Source organism: Tinamus guttatus, unplaced genomic scaffold (genome assembly GCF_059628265.1).
Source record: "Tinamus guttatus ecotype Peru unplaced genomic scaffold, ASM5962826v1 Tinamus_guttatus_pri_ptg000125l, whole genome shotgun sequence".
In the NCBI taxonomy this organism is placed as follows: domain Eukaryota; kingdom Metazoa; phylum Chordata; class Aves; order Tinamiformes; family Tinamidae; genus Tinamus; species Tinamus guttatus.
The window spans coordinates 2,087,078-2,108,084 of record NW_028288659.1 but is presented as its reverse complement, the minus strand read 5'-3'; the positions used below and the strand labels follow the sequence as shown (position 1 = coordinate 2,108,084).

The 21,007-nt window shown below is 43.2% G+C and overlaps 1 protein-coding gene across 5 annotated transcripts in view; it reads right to left on the bottom strand.

Moving 5' to 3' along the window:
* WNK1 (WNK lysine deficient protein kinase 1) overlaps window positions 1-21,007 on the bottom strand; it is a 104,243-nt gene continuing 83,236 nt past the window's right edge. For 2 of the 5 annotated variants that reach the window (XM_088521562.1, XM_088521566.1), the window contains 11 exons: window positions 18,175-18,258; window positions 13,712-13,798; window positions 12,941-13,010; window positions 11,479-11,558; window positions 10,294-10,940; window positions 9,046-9,248; window positions 8,132-8,326; window positions 6,838-6,909; window positions 4,460-4,501; window positions 1,438-1,625; window positions 1-1,149 (listed from right to left, as the gene is read on the bottom strand). In XM_088521562.1, coding sequence (XP_088377688.1) covers window positions 835-1,149; window positions 1,438-1,625; window positions 4,460-4,501; window positions 6,838-6,909; window positions 8,132-8,326; window positions 9,046-9,248; window positions 10,294-10,940; window positions 11,479-11,558; window positions 12,941-13,010; window positions 13,712-13,798; window positions 18,175-18,258 — 1,983 coding nt within the window. In that variant the 3' untranslated portion in view covers window positions 1-834. Of the gene's footprint in view, window positions 1,150-1,437; window positions 1,626-4,459; window positions 4,502-6,816; window positions 6,910-8,131; window positions 8,327-9,045; window positions 9,249-10,293; window positions 10,941-11,478; window positions 11,559-12,940; window positions 13,011-13,711; window positions 13,799-18,174; window positions 18,259-21,007 lie in introns of all 5 variants that reach the window. The other 3 variants (XM_088521563.1, XM_088521564.1, XM_088521567.1) reach the window with 2 other exon arrangements.

The window sequence follows — 21,007 nt, the reverse complement described above, 5'->3', positions numbered from 1 at the left end:
TTTATACAATTTTACATTCACATTTATTTATCTAATACAATGAAAATACAAAGGAAAAAGTTAAAGTGTCTCCAATAAGTATAAGGATATAGCTAGCTTTTTTTCCATTTTTTCTTTTTAACTTTTTTAACCCTCTATATTCCACTCATTTTTAAACTACTGTTGTCCAACAACATTTATATATCACAGTGTTTCCACATCAAAACTGATGGTAAGTACATGTCCGCAGGGAACTTTTAAAATTTTTAAACAATTTAAATTGCTCTAATGCTGCAGTCAAAGCTGTTAATATCTTACTTAAAGCAGTAATGACCTATCAAGCACGGGCTGCACTGCAAGTCCATTCGTGTGCCCCATCGTTCTGGAGCCAAATACGATTGTTTGGGGAGAGGGAGAGGAGGGGGATTTGGACAGCTTTTCTCCTGGTCTTGGTTCTTCAGGGAGAGATGGGAAGCGTGCTAAAGCCTCATGCTAGGATTCACCTCTCCCACCTCAACACGTGTGGATTCAGCCTCCAACCACAGGGGAGTTTTACAGCGAGACTGCGTCAACTGACCCCGTGACTCATCTTCGCAGCTCTCCTTCCGCACGAGAGCAGGACCACTCAGCCACAAGCACTGTCCCATCGCAAGGATGGCTCATCGGCCTCCTCCCCCTTGCAAGCGTGTGGGGAAGCTCCCTTTACACAGAGCTGACAGCAATGGTTGGAAAAGAGAAATTCATTCCCAGTCTGGCAAGCTACCAGTTCATTGCAGCACTAGTCGTTGACACCGGGCCCCATCTCCCTCCCCATGTCCTGCCCCAGGGTCTAGCCAGCGTGGGCTCCGAGCGTGGCTAAGTGGTCCGCAGGTTGGAGCCTGGGGGGTTGCTGATAGATTTCTGCAGATTGCTGATGTTGAAGCTCTGCAAAGAGGCGGCACCTACGGGCTGGAACTGGCCAAGTGGCTGCTGTGCTGGCCCCCCTGTCCCGCTCCACGGAGCTGCGAAAGATGCTGCTGGGTAACCGTACTGCTGCGGAGGGCACATGGCCTTTGGGAAGGGACCTAAAGAGGTAGCTGAGGCTGCAGAGATGGGCGTAGCACCCAGGGAAGATGTCATAGAGATACAGAGCTGACCTGGCGCCGAGAATTTTCTTGCCATTCCAGGGCCCTGAAAGAAAAGCCAGCCCCCAAAAGAAGTTATTCAACTGCTTAAACACACAGGCAACCCGCCTGGCCCGCAGGCCACAGCACGCGGACGTGGTGCGGACCTCCTTCTCCCTGCTCAGCCCATTCCCTTCCACAGCAGGGGCCACAACCCCACACGTGAAGGACAAAGCCAGCGCCTTCCTGGGGCAGCTGCCCGGGCGACACGGGCGCCCTCCCCTCGCTGCGGTTGGCCCCTGACGCAGCGCAGCGACAGCAGCGGCGCCGGCCGTGCGCGCGGGTTAAGCCTTACCTCATAGTTGCTATGCCCTTTGCCAGCTTTCTTGCCAGACAGGTTCATGGCATCTCGGGCCCAGTTATCTACCAGCTTGTGCAGGTCGTCCGTGAAGGTCCCTTTCCGGCTAGAGGCGATAGCGGGAGGCTGAGGCTGCGGCGCCTGGCTGTTCACTGTAGCCCCGACCGTGTTAGTGCTGCTGGTCCCTACAATGCAAGAAACGGGAATCACGACTCTAATTAAAGAAATAGAAAAAAAAGAATGCTGCTCTAGGAAATGTAATAACTGCGGTAATGGCACAAGAAGAGAGAGCCAGTTAAAATGCCATGCACATTAACTCTACGTTTCAATTCCAGGACGCACTGAACAGGGAAGAACAAGGATTCCTACAGTCACTTTTCCAGATTAATGGTGTTTTGTAGGTATGTTTCCTTTTCAGGAAGTGCTGCGAGCAGTCATCTTAGCAGGGGAACAGCAGCAACCCCCGGGTCGTTGTAGAGGCAGGAGGAGATTAGATGTGAGCACCCAACGGCAGCCCAGCCCCGCCACTCTCATCCTACGCCTTTTCCGCAGCAGCCACCACCGGCAGCACGAACCAGTTCCACCTTGGAGGACAACCCTGGTGCTCGGGAAGGAGCAGCGCCGGCAGCACAGCCAGCTGCTCCATAGGAAGTTATCTCCACTTTATACAATGAAGGAAAAAAAAAATCCCCTGGGTTACACAAAGAAGCACAGTGAGAAACAGCAGCTGTTGTCTCCAATAGCTGCCACACTTCTGTTCCTGAGGATAACCAGACGGGACTGTCTTCATCCTCTGAACAGCCAGGATGGGCAGGGAAAGCCTGCACTGCGGTAAATTTTGCTTTTTGCCTCTGAAAGCATTTTTTGGCCATTATGTTCAGATTTCCTGTGTCAGAAGAACAACCATTTCAGATGCAAACAACTGAAACAGCTTAAAAGGAGGCAGAAAGGAGAGTAGTCCTTCCCTGAATACGCTCCACAAGTTTTTTTTCCATTCACTGGGCTGACTGCAAGAACACGAAATGCCTCCACATAAACACCAGGCCTCCCTTCTGCTGCAGAGCCTGCTGGAACTTTTCCTGTAGAACATTTCTAGAAGCAGCTTCGTTCTCAGCAGCCTCACGTTCCCCTCACACTAACAAGCAAACAGCTGCCCTCAGAGCTGAGCTTTTCCGAGGCAGACACTGTGCCAGCACTAGAGGAGACTGTATTTTATCAGGTGAGCTTTCCAATTCCTAGCAGCGCTGCAAGGTATCCTCGTTTGCTGATGTTGGAGTTGTGATCACCCGCTGGCCCTGGCCAGTTTGGGTCAATCACCCGAACCGCTGGCCTTGGCTCACGGCCGCTGTCCTTGTGGCCCCCGCATCTCCCAAGGGCCGGCTCCAACCCCCGCAGGAACATCCCGTGTTAGGAGTGAATGAGGAGTGACAAACTGATTAAGCCAAGTGTTGCTGCCTCCCCCTGCTAGTGCGGAGAAGAACAGGCCCCTCCGAGCAGCCCCGGCACGCAGGGCGGCCGGCAGCACCGGCACGGCCGGCAGCACCGGCACGGCCGGCACCGGCCCCGCGGGAAGGAGGGAATTGCAGGTCCCTGAGCAGCGGGAGCAGCAGCAGCAGCTCAGTGACGAGCGACAGGGGCGCTCTAGGAGCCGTGAGGAAAATCCGCCATGAAATTATGGGAACCTGGAGCGTGCAAAATGTGCAAGGGGCTTGGGATATACTTATTAAAAACAGCAATGATATGACAGGTGACATTAGGAGAAAACCAGGCAAAAGCAACAGACAGATGCACTCAAGAGGAGTGGCCAACAGCAGTAATCACCACGCTTCACCGTGAGGGCTCATGCAGGGACTGGCACTCCCTCTCTCATCCTCTTCACGATGGCTAATATCTGCTTTTGATATTTCACATCTGCCCTGTCCCCAGGGAGGATGCAGCTTACAACCTGGGATCCCAGACCCACCGCTCCGGAGGGCTTCCTCAGGCCATGGAGGGGAGAGGATTACTCGAGTACAGCCAGGTGTGTTCATCTGAAGATGTGAAACATGATCCAGGAGCGTTTTTGAGTGGTTTTGGAAAGGGCTGGATTTGCTCACGGCTTGGGGAGGTGGGAGGCAATGAGAACATTGGCTGCAAAAGTGATTTCGTTCAGGAGCTCCCATCCCAGGTCCCAGGCAGCCAGACAAAGGCAGATGAGCCCTTGCTGCTCAAGGTAAGCTATGAAATTACTGGAGCTTCCATATAATGCCAGTTTAGAAAACGCCTCCTCAGGAGCTTTGCCTTCCAACTCCAGCGGGAGCCCTGCGAGCAGAGGCTGCCGTCCCGAAGAGCGTGAGAGGGAAGTGCTTCAACTTGCAGCGTTCGATGGAAACAACCCCCCACATTCCTGCTCAGACACAGCAACCGTCCCCAGTTCTGCTCGGACATGAAGGGTGCGAAACAAAACAGGCTTCTCTCTTCAGCCTGCTACCTGCAGTACCTTCATTCTGCCCTCTCGTTTTTCCCCCCCACCATAAGCCAACAGACAAAAGGCACCTACAAAACGATCTTAAATTACAACCACACGCAGGCATTTCTCAGCATTTCTTGCTTTGGGAGACACCTTTGAGCTCTCCGGCGGCTCACTCTTTCGCTTTTGAGATGTTGAAGGAGTCTCTGCGATTGGGTCTGTGACAGAGCTGGCAAACCCAGGCAGATCTGTGAACAGAGCAGCTGCTCAAAGGCACAACTTTAGCACGTTACAGCGAGCAACTGTCCCTTAGTGCTCAGGCCACTGCCATTAGCAAAGAGCAAAGGGCTGCAGAGCCAAGGCAAGCTGCTCCTTGCCCCCACTAGTCTGCAGCAGGAGTAGCCAGGCTGTTAACTACGCTAACGAAGGAGCACACATGAGAGGGCATAACAGAGACAGACAGATGCTGTGCTGGAGACAGAGCCAGGGAGGCAAGGCTTCAGCGACCAGGAAAAGCTGATGAGAAGCTTTACAATCAGGAATCGGAGATAACAGAAATAAGATAATTACTACAGAGCTGGTTGCAAGGACAGACTTTTTTCACCATCTTCCCTGAAGCACAAAGAGAGAGTAATTTGTTAAAGGTAAGAGAAACAGTGAGAAATGTTTAGTATCAGCAAACAGTACAAAAAGCTCGGTGAGAAACAGAGGACACAGCCACGCAGGGCTCTGCTCGGGACGTAGCAGCACTCTTGCAAGTTGCTACATGGATACTCCAGGAAAAACCCAAAACATTGGCATAACTGATTGATCTGTTGGACTTTCAGAAAAAGAAACTCCCCTATTTGCTGCATTTATTCTTCAAAATTCCCAAACTGTAGCGAAGAACGCTAGGAAATGTTAGTTACCCCTGGTTACCACAAAAGGAAGAAGCAAGGACATCTCCTGCGTCTGTCCGGAAGCAGAGAGCACTTTAACAGCTCCCAAGGTGTGAACAGGTCACAAAAGGGGACATTCTGACAGGCCCGGCGCTTTGGCAGCTTGCTCCCGCCTGTTGCCCAGCCCTCCCGGAGCAGAGGAGCCACTCAGCCTCTCCCTGCCGAGCTGTGCCGCTCTGTTTCTCCAGCCGCACAGTTAAAGCATCCGTTACTGCACTGTTTCCCGATGCTGCTGACTCCACACGAGCATCTTCTCCCGTCGTGGCTCCCCGCGAGGGGCTGCGGGAAGCGCACGGCCTGCGCGAGCCGAGTGCCCGGCCGAGCCTCTGCCTTCCCGGGACAGCTACAAGGAGCTTGGCCAAAGGAATCCCCTCCGCTTATCACCAACCCCATGAGCACGAGGTACACATGCCAAAGGATTCCTTCTGCAACCAGATGATGTGCAATTTGCAGCCAGGCAAGGCCTTATAAGTGCATGGTGCACGCTCATAGTTTTCAGCTGGTTGCCAGTTCCAGAAATGGAATGACTGTTCTTTATACTCCCACCCCAAAAAGGCACGGGCCAGACTAGAGATAATTATTAAAAGTTAGCTTTGGTAAGAATTTAACTTCTTCCAAGAAAGATGCCATAAATCTTTGAATCGCAAATGGCGATTAGCGCATATTCCTCCTTCAGCTAAAACCAGCTAAGGATACCTGCTTTGAAGGCCCAGAGGACAATTACATCCCCATTAGGATTTACACCCCCAAAGCCAGTGAGCTCAGCCCGAGGCATCGCTGCCAAACGCCCGTGCCAGGCCGTGCCCTCCCTCCCTCCCTCCCTGCGCACGGCGCTGGCTGCATTGCAGCTGCCCCTGCAGCAGAGCAGGGCGAGTCGCTGCGCGTGTCTCCGGCTCAGCTGAAATGCGGCCTGCGCAGCCAGGGCAGCGCAGCAGTCCCAGGCCCCTTGACAGCACTTAGAGCTTTCCAACTCCCACGCCATTCCAGAGGGTGAAAACAAGTGTCGGACGTTCAGAGGGCCCAGCCAGCAGCACGGGAGAGGCGGCAGCTCTCCCCACACAAAGCAGCGCAGCAGCAGCCCCAGCTCAAGCGCATTGGTACTCCGCACAACCGCATCAGAAGTTTGAGGCTCTCTTTTTAATCTGGCCCAATGTAAGTGCAAGTGAAAGAATTTTAAAAGCGTCTGGAAGGTAACTTGTGTGGGGTGACAGGATGTTCGAAAAAAATCTCTTTTCCCATCTTCACAGCTTTTGGTGGATTATTTTGTCTGTCTCCTAATCTCAGGCGGAATTTCTAAACTTGGGCCCATTAGTAACTAAAGATCTCTTGAGTCTTCTTGAAAACATTTTACAGATGTGCTTATACTCCTCAGCACTTTGATCTTTTATTATCTTTCTTCTAATAAACCTAGGTCAGTTTTAACTGCCTACAGGTGGCATTGATGCTCTGTATTGCAGTCAGCTCTTGTGGCGACAACATGACAAAGTTCACCCTGCTTGCACAGTAGTTTTGCTACTGGGGAAGGTAAAACTTTCCCCTATCAGTTATAATAACATCGCCCCAATGAAATAATAATTTGGGAAACACAAACCTTCCTCGTTGTTCCCTTCCAAGTCTCATGCTGAAGCGTAGTTACTAGGCAGGTCAAAAGCAAAGGGCCCTGGACCCACATCTTGCAACCTCTCCCCAGGCTCTGCCATTTCACTGAACCAGCCACACAGGTTTCCACCCAAGGCTTGCAGAAGTTGGTGTTTGTCACTAGGAGTTTATTAACGGAGAGCACCTAACACGAGAACCCAAACTTCTACAGGTGCAAGAGGCAAGAGCAGCTCAGCCGAGCCATGGGATTGCGATGGGAGGGAATACAAAGTGGTAGATGAGAATGGGCTGCATGAAACAGTCAGATCCAAGCAGCAGAAAAAAAAAAACAACAACAAAAAGAAAGACAGAACAAAAAACAGACAAGGAAGGAGTAAAGGTGTTACACACAAAGAGCCAAGCAGGGCGTACTCAGAAATCGGGTCCTCCTGCCACCAGGCTTGAAGGTCACTCTCTCAGACGCACAGTTAAACTTCGCACAGCCTGTGAGAAAACAAAACGGGAAGAACAGAGAAAGGAGAGGAGAAGAGACAGAACACCACTACAGGATGTTAGCAACTCGGGGCTGGAGGGGTGAAATGCATTAACATGGCACACAAGAACAAGCCTCAGAGTGGGCCAAGGAGTATGTAGACACAATATATGGAGCAAAGAGACTCCTTCCAGTATGTCCAGGCATTAGGGCAAGTTTGCTGTGCTCATCTCTGGCATATAACCCAGCTGTAGGGTTGCTGCCCACAGGAAAGCCAAATCCTGGCAGAAGTGTCCAATTAGAAAAGCTACTGCGCAAGTCTAAGTGCAGAGGGGCACAAGTAGCTCCACTGTACTTGAAATAGTTCATAAAAAAAAAAGAATCACTACAAAAATTTCATTCCAAAAGCCTTTTTCCATTTTCTGCTTCTATTTCTCCAGTTCTAGCAAAACCACTTAATAAATTTGATCAATTCAATAGAAAAACTTTGCAAAACGTTGTTAAAGGACAAAAACTGGAACAACTAAATTCAAAGTAGTGAAAGAATCATAACCTATAACTTCCTCAATGACTGGCAGAAAAACCTTCCCTTCAAAATAAATCAGAGATAAGTTTTTGAGAAATTATTTAATAATACAGTAACATATTACAAGTAATCCACGACCTGAGCAAGATGAGCAATTTTTCCTACCATTCCATCCTCTTCCTTCCAGATGACTCTTGAATGCACAATTGCAGAACATGACTCTCTTACCTCTAGAAATCTCCACTGACAGAAAGAGCCAAAGCAGTTTTGAATCTTAAGGACTTTCAGCATCTTCTGAAATCTCCTTCCATTGCAATTATCTGTTTACACAAAAGCTGCTCTTCCCCTTCCTTAAATCTCACTTGACATTTGCCTTCCCATTCTCATCTGTCGCTTCGTCCTTTCAGCATTTAGTTAATGCCTTTCTTCCAGTCAGAAGAATACTGCTGCTACAAGGGTGTTCTCCTAAGTGCTTTCATTAGAGAGGGGTTCATACACTATGTACGCATCACTTCGGCAAAAGCTCCAACTCACTTCACTTATGCAGGAACCTAGAAATCTAGTTGCAAAAAATCATTCTTTTTAATCCCCGAACACAGGTCAAACGCCCAATCTAGTTTACAGTCTGTGTTAATCATCATCAGTTGAGCATTCCTCGGAAATAACCCTGGCGCAAAGCTTGGCACTAATTCCAGCTCAAGTCTTACCTTGGCCTGGTGCAGAAAGGCTTGGTACCGAGAGGGCACCATCACTGGTGAAGGCAGAGTAGAGGTTCTCGCTGGAAGGTGACGGTTTGAGGGGCTGTAACAAATGGTTCTGGCCCGTCTCTGGCCCGCTCCCGGGAGGATGGAGAGTCTGCTGAGGGGGCAAGACCGACGGCGCGCTCTGGGCTGACAAGTTGCCTGCAGGAAGAATCAAGAAAGGCGTTGAACGCTTCAGCTTTCCTAAACCATTTTCAACGCTTTTGTCGCTGTTCCCAGTGGATAGGAGAAGGAACAGGGAAAAGCCAGACATGAACACTTAGTGGGGAGTGAAGTCACTATCAATAACTAAAATGCTTATTTGAGCTATTATGCCAGTGATCCTTTTCTATTGAAACTTTTTCCTCATTCAGTTTGTGAAATATAAATACAAAAACATTACTCCATAGAAATTCACTATTTTAACATCTATCAGCTATTTTTTTTTTAACTTCTGGAGTATAAGAATACTAGCGGTACTACGTTCAAGTAGTAGTAGTAGTAGAGAGAGAAAAAAAAACGTATCTCTGAATGGAAGTAGAGAGAGAGCTCCATTCTGCAAAATCAGATCCAGGAGGGAACAAGCAAAGCTTATCCAAAAAGCAAAGTTTTATTCCCTGTGCTCTAATTTTATACTTTCTTTCTGGAAAGGATATTCCCCTTACCTCTTAATCAGAGCCCTGTGACTACTCTTTACAAAATAAAATCCACAACTTTAATACATTGATGTTGCTGTCTACAAGCTAGCAAAAGCCATTTGAAAGTTTTTAAACCTCTCTCTCTAAAGATAACTTAAAGAGCTCAGCATGAGACAGAACCAACATTGTGCTATCTACAGTAAAAGTCACAGGGACACTCAAAAGACTTGGAGAAAGTCTTACCCGATAGCTGAGGGCTCTTATTTCCCTGGGAGCTGCTACGACTGGATTTGCTGCTCTTTCCTTTAGTGGGTCGTCTCCTCCTTCCCGAGAGCGGTGCAGCGGGGGGGATTATTACTGCAGGGGGGACTTTCCCCAGCTTCGTGTACAGCGACTCAATCTCCTGCTTCTGGCGGCTCTGCAGCTCCTGGATCTCTTTAAGGTGCCTAAAAAGTCACAGAAGAAAAATACTTAAAAAACACTGAATGTATAAATTATAGAAAAACATATATATTTGTATATATATATATATACACACACACACAATCCTCCGTCTCCACCCCCCCCATCAAAAACCAGTGGCCAAACTCCCACTAACAGGCAAGACAGGACAACTTGCATATTGAGCCCAAATATCCGCTGAGCGCATGTGGCAGAACACTTCCATGTACACATTCCCCACTGCAGTCTAATGTGGCCAGAATTCCAATACAAAGTCCCTAGTGCTGTACGTGTAAAGCCAGGACAAACTGAAGTACAGAGAGGAACATGCATCTATTACAGAAGGCCTGACCATTCAACAGATCTCATACAAGTGCTGCAGGACTAACTAATTATTCATTTTCTGAGAGCTATGGCCTAGGAGACTTCCATGTTACTATTGCATCGACTTCTCAGAGCTGTTATACGCACACAGTATGAAATTACCTGCTGCTATTAAAAAAAAATTCCAACATGAACAAGTCAATAGGTCGCATTGCTCGACTTTTAGGCTTTTTTTTCTAAACTAACAGGGATTCTCGAGGAGGAGAGAAATATTGGAAATGACAGAAGTGCACATTAGAAATGCAGGGCTGTCTGTCACTTAAAATAAGACATCAGTATTTCCAATAGCTACTAAAGTTCAATGATATGCAGGAACTATAAATCTACATAGCCTCATCCATAGCGTGACATGAGCATACAGAGAAAGACTACGGATTAGAAAAGTAAGCTTAGCAAGTGCGCATATGGATTTCTGGAATAATTATGTACTTCTTTACCTCTGAAGTATCTTTCTTACCATGCAAACACTGACAATCAGTCCTGACATTTAGCAAAATATTTAATCTTTTAAAGCAGTCTTTCTTTTTTAAATAAAATGTAGAGTCTACATGAAATGAAAAGAAGTTTGTGTAGTCCATGTTATGTACATTACACACCTGACAGCCTTTTTTTTTTATCCTAAAATGGGAAAAAAGGGGGAAAAAACAGAGAAGACAAAAGTCTTACTTCTCCCGTAACCGACGGAGTTCCAATTTCAAGTCCTCATCTTCGATATCCGACTCATTGTCGCTGCTCATGTAAGAGGAGTTGAACGAGTTGCTGAGGCTCTGGACAGGGAGGCTGATCTTTGAGCCCAGGTGCTGCAGGGAGTCCGGGCTCGCCGAGCCGTCATCCAGCTCCTTGGCCACGCCGCTCAGGAAGGCGGCCTCCAGCTCCGAGGACGGCCCGTTCATGTGCGGGGACTGCCCGGCCTCCGGCTCCTTCGGAGCAGCTGCAGCTGCAACTTGTTCCAAGTCCACAGAGAGAGGAAGAGTCACTGGCTCTTTCTCCGTGCGCGTGACCTCATCCTGAGTCTTGGACACCGAAAAGCGCCCCACTTGATCCGTTGTTGTTGTCACCTGGAAGCGCCCGACCTTAGTGGGCTGGCCAACATCTGCTGGCAATTGCACCACAGGAACTGGGCAAGGAATACCATCTACATCCAAGGATGAGACAGCCACAGCCTCGCTTTTCCAACCGCCAGCCTGCTTTACCAGGGTGCTCTCTGGGCTGCTGCCAGAAAGAGATGAAGATTCGGAGGTGGTTTCAAATTGCACTGGCTTTGTCTCGGGTTTGTCACTCTCTTTTAGCACATCATCTACTGCCACTGAGACCTAGGAGAGAATCACGCATCAAGAGGACTCTGAGTTCTTTGATACAAAGTGCTCGGATTTACCTCCTGAAAGGAAGAAGTACCTGACAGGGGAAAATAACTAGTTTCTTTGCAATCCCGCATGGAAAGTAGCTTCCACCCTCCAAGAACCACGCCACCACACAACAGCAGCAGTTCTAGGTAATCTGGATGGCTTAACTCCAAGAAACAGAATATTCCCTCACAGACAGGACATAAAGCGAATATCCCAGCACTAACCCAACCAAAATCCAGCAAACATTAAACACCAAGGCCAACAGTAACACAGCTAAGGCCTGACATAATGAAGTGCTGTCTTCACAGGCTAGACCTGCATAATCTAGTGCAAACTTTGCCCTGAAAGAGGACAGTGTCTGAGCAAAACAGTGTATTCACAAGCTCAATATAAACGTTTTCCCTTGACAAAAAAGACTACCAAGAGACAAACTGAGTTGGCAATAGGCAGTAACTGCTCAGCAAGGATTCTGGATCAATGACCAGATCAGTTTAACATTTCCTACCTGAAAACGTCCCATTTTAAGAATACCAGCTCCTCCTGTGGCAGCCACAGCACTGCTCTCTCCACCACATGATGCTGAAGCTATAAAAGAAGAGAATGGGATGCAGAAGAAAATTAGAAACAAATTATCTGAATTTTAACCTTTTTATCTATCCCATACTTATCAGCTACTGCTAAGCAGGCTTTTAGATTCATTCAGTCTGGTCTTATTTCTCAGCTTTACCATTTAGAAAATAAAACTGCAGTATTAAAGTGAAATATTATTCTATAATATTTTCATGCAAAGTACAGTAGACAAAGAACCAAAAAAAAAAACCAGAATAAAAATTTATGCTAGAAGGCGCTGGTAGCGGGGGTTTTCTTCATTTTTTATTTTAAGTCAGTACCCACAGTCATTAGCTGGATTTCACAAATGCCAAAGACTATGTATTAACAGAAAAGACAAGGTATTAACCACTTTTTTTTTTCCAAAAAAAGAGCTGAATTCTTGGATGTCAGCTCCAAATTTTACTGCTATATACTCTGGTGGTACAATGTCACAAAGCTGAGAAATAGCATTCTATTTTTAAACCAGTTGTACTGGACAACTTGCTATGTTTATTAAGCTACCTCCCTGTTCATTTACTTTTATCATCTAAACTTCAGCAGGCAAAACGCACCTCATTTTCTCACAACAGATAGAGTTTTGTGGTTCGATTTACTACTAGCACACCAAAGCACAACTACACTATTTTCCTATTGGTTTTGTTCACTTGTCAAGGTTTGACATTGAATGTCAAGCACATGCAAGTTCTCAAATATTGTTTACTAACTAGCTTAGAAATAATTTTAGTACTACATTGACAGCCTCTGGAAAAAGAATACTAAATGAAAATAAGCAAAACTTTCAACATTCAAACTTCATTTGTTAATCATCCACTCAAACCTCCATTGTTCTTCAGAAGCCAGAACACAGTCTTTTTCCTGCTACCTTTATTGTTTTTAATTGTTTAATTTTCATTTCTCTACAATAGAAAGGAAACACCCTTGATTTGAAAGAGAGAACCTATAAATAGGACACAGCATAAAGGCACAAAATAAAAGGCCTTATTCCTGTTGCCCAAAATATAGCACAAGACAGAAAACAGTTTCTTCACATCCTGAAGCTGTACCGTAGCAGCAGACTAAAGATTCTTTGCAGGTTATAATTTAACATTTTGGATGGTTTAAAATCCTAGATGAATTATTATAACATATATATATATATCATTCCCATCTCCTGGCCTACAGTGGAAAATTTCAGTCTGGTTATTAAAAAACAGTACACATATTAAAAATATATTACTTTTTTTTTTTTTTTTTTTTTAAAAAAAGGACATTTTCCAACTCATTACAAATTTCATATCCTTCCAGCTTGCTAGTCCATACAATTTGGTGTGATATCTCCACGCTGAGGAACCATCAGAAACAGAAAAGCAGTTTACCATCTTTCGGAGACTGTGCTGCTGTGGACACCAGCCCGGTAACCGTTGTGGATGCTACTGAGGGCACAGACTAAGGTCAAGGAAAAAAAAAGAAAATTAGTATGATCGAAATGTATCTATCACATTGCATAATACAGGATCTTTCCTCAAGACTAAGGAACAATCCTTGATGAGAATAACACAAAAGATTTTTTTTTAATCTCTGAAGCAAACAACATAAGGAACGGATTTTGCACGCCTGACCTGAGACTGCCGGCAGAACCTTCATTTTTCATTCTGCAGAGGTAACTCCTAAGTAGTCATTTGTAGATCAATGTTCATTATCATTATCCTGTTTTCTATAGAACTTTTACTATAACATTTTTAAAAGTTCTGATCCACACTTCAAACACCTCTCCCAAATTAAGACTGATATACTGCTCACTTATTCTTTTTCCCCTTATTCCATAGTTAGTCCCCCTGCTAGTTTGATATGACCTCACCAGAAAAAGCTGTATTAAGAATTAATACCAAAATCAGCCTTGAGGAATACAGAATGTATTGCAACCTATATATTTTTCCCAGTCAAGCCTCACATCTGGTTGCCTCAATCCCACACAGCAAAGGTCACACTTCAGTCTACATTTGCACAGTTGAATCAAAGAGCAGAATATTGAGCACTTTTATTTTAAAAACCAGCACAGTTATATTAAAGACAGCGACCTTAGAGCACAAACTCAGGAAAACATGGAAGTTATTCCAGACTACTAGTTGCCAGCTTTGCCCACTTACACAGGCAGGAGCAGACGTCACTGGGACAGTCTCCGGACTAAGGGTTCTTCTCAGCTTGGCATCCAGATCTTCCAGTGGCTGCTGGGACTGATGAGAAAGGAAAGAGTAAACAGCTGCTCCAGCCCAAGAGAAACACACACGCTGCATTCCAGAAAATGCAGCCACATTTAGCATTAAAACCTAAAGCAGTCAGTACAGCTTCAGAATTTCTATCACTTTCAGCTCCTACATGATTAACTTAAACAGGCATAGCAAAACAAGACTGGAAGCAATTTAAGTAACGCATTTATTAAAAATAGAAAAGAAGCATTAACTGGTACTTCTATTATTCCTCAAGTTGGACGTTTGCATTCCTACTCTGGGGAACTGTGTAAACACATTACAAGTTCTACAGTTCCTGATCCGTAAGGAGGTGGTTAGGAGGAGTTTGTGCTATGGTTTATGCACACTCTTGAAGTAAGAAATTAAAAATAACAGTAAGCAAACAAGCTCTTAAAAGATTTCAAACACAATATTTCAAAAACCAACATCTTCGAACTGCAGCTAAAAGAGATTTTTTTTTTAATTTTGTTTTTTTTCTTATTTTCCAGTCAGAAAGTTGCCTCAAATATCCTAGCTGGATGGAATGACTTTAAGAGGAAGATGGGAGTAAGGGCAGAGTCTGTCTCAAGTAGAATTGTTACTTAGTTTTCAGCTGTTTGAGTCATTATTCAAAAAATGATGGTCTCCTAGCTTATCATTCCAATTTGAGCCATCATTTAAAAAGACTCAAGTTTGGCCAAATTACTAGGGGAGGAAGGGAAAGTAGAGAACATGGGGAGAGGGATATCTAAAATCATCTTGAATATAAGAAAAGCTTGGATGCACTAAAAAAAAAAAAAGAAAAGAAAAAGTGAATTAGGGCCAAAACCATAATTAAAGTATGAAAGAAAATGAGCACTGGCAGATGTCATTAAGTGGGAATTTCGACTCCATACAGTAAAAAAAAAAAAAAAAAAAAGAGAGAGATACAGTCTTCTGCAGGACTCTGTCCAGGAATCAAAATCTCTACCAGGTAAGTGGACTAAGGTAATTCATATAATGTAAAATTATGTAAATTGAAGAAATTTCAATATATAAATCATGCAATCATGTAAATGTAAAATCATGAAGAGATTTCATTCAGAATACTGTACAAGTTTTCATCACTCATGCTTACAAAAAGAGATTTAATCCAAATTACCAAATGAAGGATCTGATATAGAATGGTCAGAGTATAAGGATTCCCTAATGGAAGAAGGGCAGCAAAAAAGAAGCTGGGAAAATAATATAATAATCTAAATAGACTTTAAAGACAAATTATGGGGTAGACAGAAGACATGTATTTAAGATTGAGGAACAGTGTGACGTAAATGAGTCTTGAGATATTCTGCATTTTGTCTGCAATTAGGAGAAACGTTTGTGTAGTCATCTACGGACAGGAATAATAATGAAGGCAAGCTTGTCTATTTTTAAGACAAATCAACAATTTTCCCGACAGCATGTATGTGATAGGAACAAATGCTCTTAGGAGTGGATTAGTTTTCATCTGGTTGATCTCTTCCTATTTTGTGTCACGCTCCCAGATTACGGTCTCCAAATTCAAATGGGAGGTGAAACCTGTTTGCAGAGGACAAGTATCTTCCATATGACAGATCCTCCTAGGAGGGGCTATAATAAACAGGAAGATGCTTTCTACAGTGCTCAAGTTATCCATGTGGCTACAAAACCTTTAAGTTTTGGAAAAAAAAAAATACTAAGATGCCGAGTTCAAAGCAATAACTAAAAAAAAGTATCACACACTTAAGGGACTGGTTTTAACCAGTTCCTTCCAGATCCCTTTGCTCTATCTGTGTGTTGGTGAGAACACAGTTAAGGATAACCACTAAATTGTTTTTGCTTTCTTTTAATAGAATATTGATAGGAAAAGAACTGGCTGAAAGGCCTGAAGCAGCTTTCATCTCCAGGAGCTGAAGAAAAAACAAAACACACAAGGAAGCTGCTTGCTAACACCACCACTCCATGGCTCCATCACAGGGTAATCTGCTTTCTGCACAGTTTAGAGGCAGGAGAGAACCAATTCCTATTTACTCACAGAAGACTATATGGCTTTTATTCAAACTGCTAGCAAGAAGTCATGTGAAACCACGTAATGCTGCATTCTCTTTTCCGTGACAGTTCCAAAAGCAATAAATTCACATTCGTCTTTTTTCTTACATAAAAAGCATAAATCCCTGCCTTTTAGCATTAAATAATACTTTCTTCAAATGATAGACTGATACTCACTCTCAAAATTTTGAAACAAGCTTTCATGGAGAAAAAAAAAAAAAAAGAAGGAGGGGAGCATAGAGGCCACTTGCAGGATTCATGGTGGCCATCATCACTGATTGCATTTGCATCCCCAAGTGAGGACCAAGGTGGTTCCTGGGCAGCAGGAACACACAGGGTGAGGCCCCCATGCAGCACATTACAGTTCAGGACTACTAGACTGCTTCTCTTCTGACATCTAGGATGTACTCTACATCAATTCGTCTATTTTGTGATATTTTGTGATGTTTTAAGATCTCTTTTAATGACATTTACTAGGAAAACCAGAGCAACTGCTGAATAAATACAGAGCTTCTACAGAGACAGCTTCTGCTTACTGCAACTGAGAGAAAAAAAATACTAGAAAGCTTAAGAAGTGACTATTCTTGTCATAACCAACATAAAAAACACAAGAAAGCAGCTATACATTGCCTGCTGCTCAATTCTGCTTATGTCTCTGGAACCAGGTCATGATGTTCCTCACATTTCAAAGAGAAGAATGAAATTCTATTCAAATGGTATCTTTGAAGATTATCACCCTATTCCATGTAGCTGACTTTCTACAGCTGCAGCATAATGTGACCCAGGACGGCTCTTTAAACCAAGTTGTCTCAGCACAGCTGAAATTAGCTACAATCTTCTAAAATTATTCCTTTGTATTACAGTTAATTTAAAGGCTTTCACACAGGAAAGTTTTCACATCATGCCATTGTAAATAGCAAAAAATGAAGTCTGCAAAACTTAAGAGATTTTTAAATTATTTTTTAAATTCACTTCTACAGGTGAAACTTGAATTCAGGATCTACACTTTAAGAGATAACCTAGTAGATCATTATCAGGATGTCAAAAAACAGAACTCTGTCAAGGTTATTCTGTCTCCATTAAAATATTTGGTGGTCAAGGAAAAAAAAAACAAAGCAAAAGAAAAAAAATAATCAGGTCACTCTGCTAGTACATATGGCATAAATTTTATACTTTAAGATCATAGTTAAGACATGGTAGTAATTCTTTTCTTTAAAGGGACTGATTCCAATTCAAGTGCAGATTTTGAGCATGCACTCTAAGGCTACTCCCTGTGGCCCAAACCACAGATGGAATAGGTCAATACTTTAAAAAGTTACATGTACACAGAAAACACTAGATTTAAGACAAAAACATTCTAAGTCTTAAGTATGCATCAGTAGACACCCACTAGAAATGCAACTTCTTTACCGGTTTGAATACAAAAATTGGCATAATGTTTCTGTGTAAAGTGTGCTTGACTTCATTTCTGTAAATAGTCTTCCTTGCACCTATTTGCCAAATGATTCTTTCTTTCAGAAACAGCAGATCCCTGCCTCAGGATCTCAGGGCTTTTGTTTGGTTATTTTTTTCAACTTTTCTTTGCATATTGAAGTACAGCATTCCCATGTTACAGTTCATTGCACAGCATTTAAAAGATACTTTAAAAGAATACAGTTCTAAAATACGATTTATCTTTTTCTTATATTTTTGCCCCCTCTTTCTTTTCAGTTTACATATAAAACACCACGTTAGCTACTGCATGTAGGAATAGAAACTGAGCAAGTTTAAGCCACCGTTAGCTTCAACTCCTGTTTTAAATCAGGATCAGCTGATCTTTGCAAAGTACCCTGCAAATGTACTTTAGCACATGCTGAAAGACTATAAAATGTGAGTCTAGTAATTGAAAAAAAATAACGCTGCAATTCTCACAGCCAGCAATCTTGTGTTTTTATGAACGTTTAATTGCAGGATATAGTGCTTTCCTAAGGAGCTATTATTTTGCTATTATAATCTTTAATTGCAGGAAGAAAGCAGGTCCAAGTTTTACACACGCACTCACCTGTATTATGTGTTTTAAAAACCTCTCAATTTCAAGTTAATTCATTAAAAGAAAAAATAGGCCTGATTTATTGTTCATGTACTTAGGAACCAGGTACAGTGACCCAAAGGGGAAGCTACATCTCCAGTTCTGAAGGGACTTTGGTCACTGCTACAATTGTAAAAAAGGGGTTATTCAGTCAAAAGAAAAGAAAAACCAAAGACATTAATAACATGCAATGGAGAGTTTAATTGAAACATGCTCTTTGAAAGGAAAAGGAAGAGAAGCAGATAAGATCTGCCGAGTTGTGTAGCACCTGAGTTAGTGAAGGTCCTGGAAAAGGTGGCAGCGGCTCACTGGACGGAGTGCCAGCTGGAAGTTCAGAACCTACTGGTAGCACCTAAGGATAATGAAGAGGAAACGCGAGTCCATCAGATAGGGAACAACAGAAGGATCAGATACCAAGTTACTCTAAGTCATGTCATACCACAGAAGCCTCAGAAGATTTTCTCTTTGAGAGTTAGCACAGGCTCTTTAGGGACTTTGGTTAACAACTAAAGACAGTTAGTTTTTTTTTACTAATAATAATAACAACAACAACAACAATAATAATGATAATATGGGCCACAATCTTGTCAAAAGAAGCTGCTCTGTTCTGAAGCAAAGCATCTTGGGCATTATAATTTCAAGTCTGCAAGAAGCACTACTACAATAATTCCTCAACAAAGCCCTTACGCTTCCAAGATACATAATCTATGAAAGGGTGCAGGAATGCAACTACTCAATTTCCTTTCAACAGCCCTACACCCACATTCTGCTGCCAAATGACAAAGCCAAACACGTTTCTGGCAAGTTGTTCCAAGCAGTATAACTTGATAACAGAAACCGTCGTGCCTAAGGAAGGCTCCATTTGTTGACAAACTTATTTTTAAATTTCATCACCTTTTTGAACCCAAAGGGTGCTGTTGATCACCCGTGAAAGACGACTGTGTCATGCAACTAGGTGGGGGGGGAAGTCATCCAGGCACGCTGAAGAGGTTAGAGAGACAACTGGAAAGGTTAGAATGAGGCATGGCAGCCTCAGCAAAGTCAGAGAGCACATTCCAGTTAGTTATTTCGTTTGTTACGGAAGTGGGAAGGTCTAAGAATTAAGAGACCCCTTAAACAACCTGCAATTTTCAGATGTAATCTAGAGGCTTGACCACGACTTCTAAAATTTCAGGAACGGGGTGACAACTTTATAAGTTAGTGTTGGTCAACTGACTTCTCCTTTATCACAGCAAACACTGCCAGATAACTGGCTCAACGTCTTCTTGAGTCCTCATCAAGCAGAAACTGCTCTAGCCTGCAGTCCTGTTACCACAGCTTAATTAGTGGTTCAAAGTGCAGTAACAAGTGCCCAGGGAAGACCTCCCCCATGACCACCTACACTCCCAATAACGTTTCATCAGGGACTAAGTCCAGCTGCGTTAGCTCAGCTTTGACATCACATGAGTGTTGCCTGTTCTCCTAACACACGTTAACTTGATAAACTGTGGTAAATTCATAATATAGCTTATTAATAAGAGGCAAAAGCTGGCTTAAATAAATGCATAACACAAGTCTAAATACATTTAATCTCTAAGTTAACAAACTGGCCATAAAAAAGAAAATCCCCTTCTCCTCCCCAGAAAACCCAAGGGTTAAGCTCTTTAAAGCTCAAAAAAAAAAAAAAGAAAAAAAAAGAAAAAAATGTGCTTAAACTAAAGCTAAGAAAAACACACAAGAATTTATAAGTGTAGATTTCAGAGAAAAGACAGTTCTCCCACAACATACACCAAAACCCCCAAATAGCAATTACATTTAAACCCAAGTATTTATCATTATGGGTTTGCAGTTAACAGGTTTCTAACAGCTCCAACAGTTTCTAAACCAAGACTACTTTTTACCTATTTTTAAATCTTTGTTTTTTCCCCTCTCAATTTCAACATAAATTAATTCCTCTATGTCTGGGTTTTTTCCAGCATTCTTGGGATGTGTTCCCTCTCTGCTCCATGGCAGAAATTTCCCACTTTGAGCTACAACTCAATCTAAAAGGGAAACAAATGCCACACTGGGTAACTCCATTATTTTGTTGATAGGAATGTGAACAGTAGGGTGTCCCTTAGTGAAGTATATGTCTAAGTTTCAAGAAAAGTGTTACATTTACATGATTTACATTAGTTGCAGAAAGGTAGATCATTTACAACAACTGCAGTGGGGTGGAAGAAAGAAAAATGGACAAGAATATCCATACTCTTTGCTCCATCCATCCACTGGCCCCTTTCACCCCTCCATCTCTAGTTCCTACTTTCCAGCAAAGGCTGAAATCTCAGTTTATTGCTATGGCAGCTGCTACTCCCCTCCATATCTTACAAATTATTTGTATTGGTGTAATAATACACTATTCTAATTTGTAGCAACCTTCTCACTGCTTATGAAATTGATGACAATATTTCTCCAATTCTTTAGCAACATCATCTCTGGATTTGTCTCAGACAAACATATCCGTCACCACAAGGAAATGGTACATTCATTTCCCACCTGTAACTTTACTCTTGCAAAAAGGGTTGGGAAAGGAATCATGTGAGTCTGGCTGGCAAGGCACACAGATGAAGAGCTCTGCTTCCTAACTCAACCTTGGAACATTTAAATTATTTATTTTAGGATAAATCCAAAAACCTGAATTTATTTTTTCATTGCCTTGCTCTCCACATCAGAGTATACAATGAGATTTCCCCGTGGGGAAAAAGTGTTAGTGATTCTGCTTCTAGTTAAAAAAAAATACAGCAGCAATGATTTTCACTCTGGGCAGGATGCCTCCAGAGACTTGGCTGGGCTTCTTAGAGGAGAAGCATCAAAGCAGAGAAACACAGACAGGAAAAAAAGAACTGTCTACAAAAAGCCTGAGTAAAAATACAAAGTCTGAGTAAATTCCATTCATCTCCATGTCCTAAAAGAAGCACTGGCTCAAATATAACAGGGAGAAAATCTTCTATTACTACTGCATGCACAACCATGGAGGAAGTATGGGGAAACTGCATCAGTAAAATGCAAGGGAATATGACTATTAATGCATAAAGATACTAGGAGCATTAACTTAATTAGAATAACCTGAAAACAGTTAATAA